The sequence below is a fragment of the Pseudorca crassidens genome, chromosome 17, assembly GCF_039906515.1.
Source record: "Pseudorca crassidens isolate mPseCra1 chromosome 17, mPseCra1.hap1, whole genome shotgun sequence".
Taxonomy (NCBI): domain Eukaryota; kingdom Metazoa; phylum Chordata; class Mammalia; order Artiodactyla; family Delphinidae; genus Pseudorca; species Pseudorca crassidens.
This window is the reverse complement of record NC_090312.1, coordinates 32,950,559-32,957,530: the sequence shown is the minus strand read 5'-3', so window position 1 is coordinate 32,957,530 and position 6,972 is coordinate 32,950,559. Positions and strand designations below refer to the sequence as shown.

At 40.7% G+C, this 6,972-nt stretch overlaps 1 protein-coding gene across 1 annotated transcript; it reads right to left on the bottom strand.

Moving 5' to 3' along the window:
* Window positions 1-3,072: 3,072 nt before the first annotated feature.
* LOC137210519 (integrator complex subunit 10-like) lies at window positions 3,073-5,570 on the bottom strand. The gene is given in 5 exon segments (XM_067712407.1): window positions 3,073-3,639; window positions 3,642-3,908; window positions 4,197-4,814; window positions 4,816-5,441; window positions 5,444-5,570. Coding segments are annotated over 5 exon segments (2,181 nt in total). The 3' UTR covers window positions 3,073-3,096.
* Window positions 5,571-6,972: the final 1,402 nt, after the last annotated feature.

Below are 6,972 nucleotides of genomic sequence, written 5' to 3'. Positions count from 1 at the left end.
TCCTTTAGAAGATTATGGGAGGGGTGCATGTGATAACAATAAATTTTGTTTAGATGATAAACTACATGACACTGGTTTTTATGTCTGTTTTCTGTATAACTTCTGTGGACTAAACACTGAATCATGTCGGAACTAAATGCTATTTAATGTGCTAGTGAAGTGTCTTCCATTTTGCATGAGTGTTTTCTGTCCATGGTGTAACATTGTGATGGCACACTCTTTCAAATTATATTTATATTCCCAGACCCTATTCCCTAATTTGCTTTTCTTTTCTAATGCCTTTTCTTCCCCTCTGAAGTCCATAGTATTTTAAAAAATACATATTCCTTGAGAAGATATTGAGCTTTTGCTTAGGGTCATACATAAAAGTGTTTGATTTAAATAATCACAGGAGTTAAATTGCATCTGCCAGGGAGTTCTACATTTCTGACAGTTACAGGCTGCCTTTATTCAGTTTAATGATGAAGATTTGACTTCGTTGGATTTTTTCTTCTTAGTAAAATGAATGGCGCATCTTTCTTTAATTGTGATCCTCGTCAACCATTTGGCCCAGTAATGGTATGCAAATTAAACTCTTTAAAAATTAATGCTAACATTTATTAAATAATGCATCATACAAAAAGGTAATTTGAAATTCCAAGTTAGACTCCCTATCTGCTCATGAGAAAGTATTTTTTGTGCCATCTTCCTAAAACATCTTTATAGTCTTTCTAAATACCTTGAATGTTTTTCCAGTATTTTGCAAAATTATCACCATGGAGACTGTTCATGTAGACAGACTCTTTATGCTTTTCAATTTTGATTGGTATAAACTCTCAGATTTTGAATTTATATCACTGCTCTGACTTTCTAAACTTAAAAGGTGCTTATAGATGTTTCTTTACCACAATTTAAAGACAAGTCTAATTAAGGGGTACGTAAACTTAATTGTACAAGCTTACCTTCGCTTTTGATTCTCAAATCAGAGTGTATATCATATGCTTGGGAATTCTCTGGCAGTCCAGTGGTTAGAACTTGGTGCTCTCACTGCCGAGGGCCCAGGTTCATTCCCTGGTCAGGGAACTAAAATCCTACAAGCCGGGCTGTGCAGTCAAAAACAAACAAAAAAAGAATGTATATCACATTGTCAGTTGGACAATTGTAAACCTTATGTAACATCCCCACCCAGACAGCAGTGAACACTAGCGTTCAGCCTTGTACATTAGTGATTTTGTAAATTTGATTTGGGAATTTTAAATGATATTGTGACTATAATCGGCATAATCTGAGAAGAATGAAACTTCTCAGAGGCAGGTTTAGTATAGTGTTAAGAACAAGAGTGGTAGAGTGTGACTGCTGGGTTTGAATGAATGCCAGTCCTATCAGGTATGAGCTTTACTATCTCAGACAAATTCCTTAACCTTCCTGGGTCTCAGTTTCTTCATCTATGAAAATGACATCAATAATAGTAGCTATCTCATAGAGTTGTTATGAGAACTATGAAACACTAATAAAGTACCAATCCATAGCGAGGACACAACAACTATTAATGCATTATTATTATCTTGAACATTTTTCCCTTCACTGAGAAAACTTCAGCAATATTACTTAAGTGAATCTTCAAAGGATTTGACAATAATTTTGATTTGATTTGCTAACCTAAGAGCAAGAGTCAAACATCTCTTTACTTTGTATTATCTATAGAAATAGAATTTGGGAAAGAATGTAAAATTCTTCATTGCAGACAGCTGTTTCTTCCATTCGATGTGAATTACTAAAAAAGAGAGATTTCTCATGCATGTTTTTATTTCAACAAACATGCATTTAACACCAGCTCTCAATATATGCAAGGCTTTGCGCTGACACTAGGCAGGGAAACATAGTAAGAGGAGATAGGGTCCTTATCCCCACAGTTATCCGGTAGTTAGCAATGGCCATCCTAATACATCAACAGTTAATCATAAGATTAAAAAAAACCCAGATATTTCAAGAAGTTATAATAATGAAAAAAGTCACCATAAGACAGCATATAATTAAACATCTAAAAGATGATATAAACAATAAATGTGTTTGCTTATTTTATATTTAATAATAACCTTCTTGTTTCATAAAGATTCCATGCTAAGCATTTAGATAGGAGTAAAGTGGTTGGGTTGGTCTACGAGGGCTTCATGAAGGAGGTGGACCTTGGGAACATTTTGAAGATTGAGTTCCAGGCAGGCTTCATCTCTTAGACTGTCCCATAAGTGTTAATAAGTGATCTACATGTTAATTCGGAGATGGGTATAGCTTAAGGGCTCAACAGTTGCCATCATGCTTAATTACTGTTCACATCCACCCTGCAGTAAGCTTACTGAGCTTTCATCAAGAAGCAGGTGGAATTAGTAGTAGAAGATAGATCACAAGCTTGATCGTTTCAATAGTTCTATGTTTATTGAGGACCCAGTCAATCTCCCCCCACCCCCAAAATTCAGTATATATCCCAGGCACTAGGGAGAAAGAAATGGATTCATTGTTGGTTCCTGGCCTCCAGCTGCTCACAGAACATGTAACAAGTATTTGTTCTGCTTTATAATACATGCAAAGATAAGAGTAAGCCAGAGGTGTGATGAATGGGGAGTGGGTGGGAGTGTATGTGTCAGGGAAAGCTTCAGAGAAGAGCCAGGGTTTTTCATTCTCTGCATTCCTGAATAGAAGCCAAATAAAAGTTTTAATTTGGGGTCAATTCAGAGTGCTTCACAGCTTTTTCCTTTCCACTGAATCTAAAGCTATGATCAGTGAATAAAAATTGCAAAGATAAGTATCAATCAACCAGGAGTCTGGGGGACAGTCAATCTTTTTGATTGACACTTTGGTGTCCTTAGAGTTTGTTTCAAAAATGGATTTGGAAGATACTCTAAATCACAAATAATTAATAATGGATGTAAGCACAAACTGGTTCCCCTTACACTTAGGATACATTTTTTTCAATTGCTCATTTATTCTTTTATTTATTCAGTCATTCATGTATGTGCCAGACAGGCTCTGTACAAAATTTTTTGGCTGATTTGGGAACAAACAAGTACAATTTATTTCTTCATGGATTCTTTTTTTTTTTTTTTCAAATTTAGGATGATTTTATTTACAAAACAGGTTCTTTTGTTTTACAAAAATTACAAAATATGACAAAAATAGAAATAGCTTCTTGGACTGTTGGGAACTACTTCTAAGCAACCAATGAGTTAAAACACCGATGGTCTTCTTCTTTTGAAGAGCGATGACTGCAACGCTCAGCCGCGCTTTATGTCTCGCCAGAGCCCCGCGACTGTGGGCTGCCTCTGGCGGGAGGGCCGGTGAGGCCAGAGTCTGGAGCAGCAAGATCTTCTCGTTGAAGCAGAACCTGTACAGCACCAGCATCAATTTCTCCCCACAGCAGGACACTTGGCGCTCCATGGCCAGGCGGAAATCCTCCTTCACGCCCTTGGTGATGCCCCGGGTGACCGTGTGGTGCTTGCTTAGCACTCCTTGATTGGGCTGTAGTTCCAGATGGATCTTCCCACCTTCCTGAGTTCTCAGGTAGGCGAATTCCTCCAGCACGTTGATATTTGTAACATAATTGAAAAAATTCTCATATTGGAAGTTTCCTTGCTGGCAAATCTTATTGACGGCTTTCAAGAAAAGGGGGTCTCTCCCCACGGCCACTCCTGCTGAAGCAGCACGATCACATGCCCCGGCACCATGTCGTCTCTGCTGTCTGAGAAGGCTCTAAGCTTAAAACAACCTAACATTAAGTGCAGGCAATAGGGCATGATAGCCTTGCTGGTACAAGGCAGAAGCTTCAGATATGAACCTTTTCTAAACTTGGGCTTTATTTTTGAGGGTTCTTCCTATGACTTGCCTCCGTCCTGGATGGGGAGGTCCATGTAGCACATCAAATCAAGGACTTGGGGCTTCCCTGGTGGTGCAGTGGTTGAGATTCTGCCTGCCAATGCAGGGGACACAGGTTCGAGCCCTGGTCTGGGAAGATCCCACATGCCGCAGAGCAACTAGGCCCGTGAGCCACAACTACTGAGCCTGCGCGTCTGGAGCTTGCGCTCCGCAACAAGAGAGGCCGTAAGAGTGAGAGGCCTGTGCACCGCGATGAAGAGTGGCCCCCGCTTGCCGCAACTAGAGAAAGTCCTGGCACAGAAACGAAGACCCAACACAGCCAAAACTAAATCAATCAATCAATCAAGGACTTTCTCACAGGTCATTCTGTACTCCCCCAAGGCCAAGTGGAAGGTCGCCAGCTGGATGAGTGCCCTCTGATGCTCCAAGGTCCCCTGTCCCGAGATCTGTGGCTGAGGAAGTGGTCCCTGGAGAGCTGCCAAGTGGTGCAGGCTCGCTATGGCCTTTTTATATTGACCCTGATAGATGATCATATCATTGAGGGAGATTCTCAACCAAAGCCAAGTATCCGTCTTCCACGCCAAACAAATTCTTGTAAATTCCTTGTCAAGGAATTCCAGGGAATAGAGCAGCTCCCAGCTCTCTCTGGCCAGCTTAAAGCTTTCCAACACCTCGATTGAGTTAGCAAGTTCTGCCTTATTGACAGCAATGTGACGATTCCTTCCTTTTGCTGAACAGTCTTCATCGTCCGAACTCATGGGTTTTTCTCTCCTCTCAGCTAGTTTCCTCTTTTTATGTATGTGTTTATTGCGATCAATTTCTACATCACCATATACATTTGATATGTCTTCCAGAAGAACCAGTGGAACTTGGCTAGGGGCATTAGGACCTTGGAACAGAGACTGCTGTATGCTGTTGACATACTGAAATGCATTCTTAAAGAAGACCAACATAGCGGAATAAACCACTTTGGTTTTTATATTTCGCATGAGCTTCGTCATCAAAGTTGTTCATGTATCTGCAGAGATCCTTCATTCTATGCAAAATATCACCATAGCTTCGTCTTCCTTTATACATCTGCCAGTCACATCTCATTCCAACAACATTCAAAATCTTAAACAACCTCTCCCAAGGGTCCACGATCTGGGATGATTTTTCAGTCAGCCCCTCTATTATGTACTTCTGAGAGCTACGTTTGTTCGGTGACATTAAATCAGACGTTTCTTGGGCACCTTGATGCTGACTCTCTATTTGAGTAGATCTAGTGACATAATTGATATTAAATTCAGCTGCTTTGTTCAAGTACTTATACACCAAATTGGCAGACAGCAGAATGTCATGGTTGTTAATTATTAGAGGAAGGACATCACACACAAATAATTTTCTAAAACAGTTAACAGGAGATTCTTGCTCTTCAATAGTTTCAGCCTCCAACAGTGCCTCCCCAAGGCTAACTCCATGCTGTACCACTGTTTCAGGGAATCGTCTCAAAAGTAGAAGCAACATTTCTGATCGTTCCAAAGTGTTGAAGCATTGTTCCGTAACCTGTAGTAACATTTCACACTGGACCCGACCAGGAAGAGTTTCAAATAAACCTGGATGTTGAAGTCGGCGGGGTAGAGGCTGCAGGCCGTGATCAGCCAAGCCTTGGCAGCCCGTAGGTCCTGCTGCACCAGCTCGCGGGCTCGCTGCACCAGGAGCTCGCAGTCGCCCTGGGCCGACATGACGCAGGAGGCCTCTTTTTTAATAACTTATTTTTGGCTGCTTTGGGTCTTCGTTGCTGCGCGCGGGCTTTCTCTAGTTGCGGTGAGTGGGGGCTACTCTTCGTTGCGGTGTGCGGGCTTCTCATTGCGGTGGCTTCTCTTTGTTGCGGAGCACGGGCTCTAGGTGTGCGGGCTTCAGTAGTTGTGACTCATGGGCTCTAGAGCGCAGGCTCAGTAGTTGTGGCGCACAGGCTTAGCTGCTCTGCGGCACGTGGGATCTTCCCAGACCAGGGCTCGAACCGTGTCCCCTGCATTGGCAGGCAGATTCTTAACCACTGCACCACCAGGGAAGTCCTCTTCATGGATTCTTAAAATCTAGCATTTTATACTTAGCTGTCTTACAGAGCTGTCAAAGTCCATTAGTTGGTAAGAATAATTATCCAACAGATAAGGAACTCGTCCATTGCAGTGTGGTCTTAGATTCAGAGCCAGCCTAAAATAAGGGAAACTTTCAAGTACTATCTAATTCATTAAATACGGAATCAATTCAAAAAAACATAGCAAAATAAACAAGATACAGGTTCGTAAACTTAAAAACAGCACAGTCTAAATTCAAATGATGAATAGGACGTTTATTAGAATATTTCATTGAGATGAAGTCATTATAATTTTTAGTGATAGTTAAGAAACTGGGAGGTTTCTGAAAATGCTACTATTACCACTCATACCACTAATAATGACTGCCAAGTGCTTTACATTTTTTTTAAAGATTTTTTTTGATGTGGACCATTTTTAAAGTCTTTATTGAATCTGTTACAATATTGTTTCTGTTCTTTTTTTTTTTTTGGCCACAAGGCATGTGGGATCCTAGCTCCCCGACCAGGGATCGAACCCACAACCCCTGCATTGGAAGGCAAAGTCCCAACCACTGGACTGCCAAGGAAGTCCCCAAGTGCTTTAAATTTAAGGTATACTTTTTCCTCACAGCAGGTGCATAAGTACGTACAATCATCTCTATTTGCAAAGGAGGAAACTGAGGCTGAGAAATGTTGAGTGATTTGCCTTCTGTCAGGAAGGAGTTAAGTGGTAGAGCCTGTACTGTATTTGATCTCTACTCAGTCTGTCAGAATTCTGTCTAATAGAAAAGTGATATTTCAAGATGGTCATTAATGAAAGAAATACAATTGTTTAGCTTTTATGCACTGAATTTTAATCATAATATCTGGAGAGTCTTTCCAGAAGGCTGCTTTTTCCCTCTATTATCAAGGTCTTGGTAGCTCCAGTGCTGGCGATCATGAAAGGTATCTAAGTATAACTCATAGAAACTACAAAAATGTTTTGTATTTTACTGGAATCAACACATAAAACACTGGAGCAGGGACATATGTGATATGTATATTACATAAAGGAAAAGTATAAATTA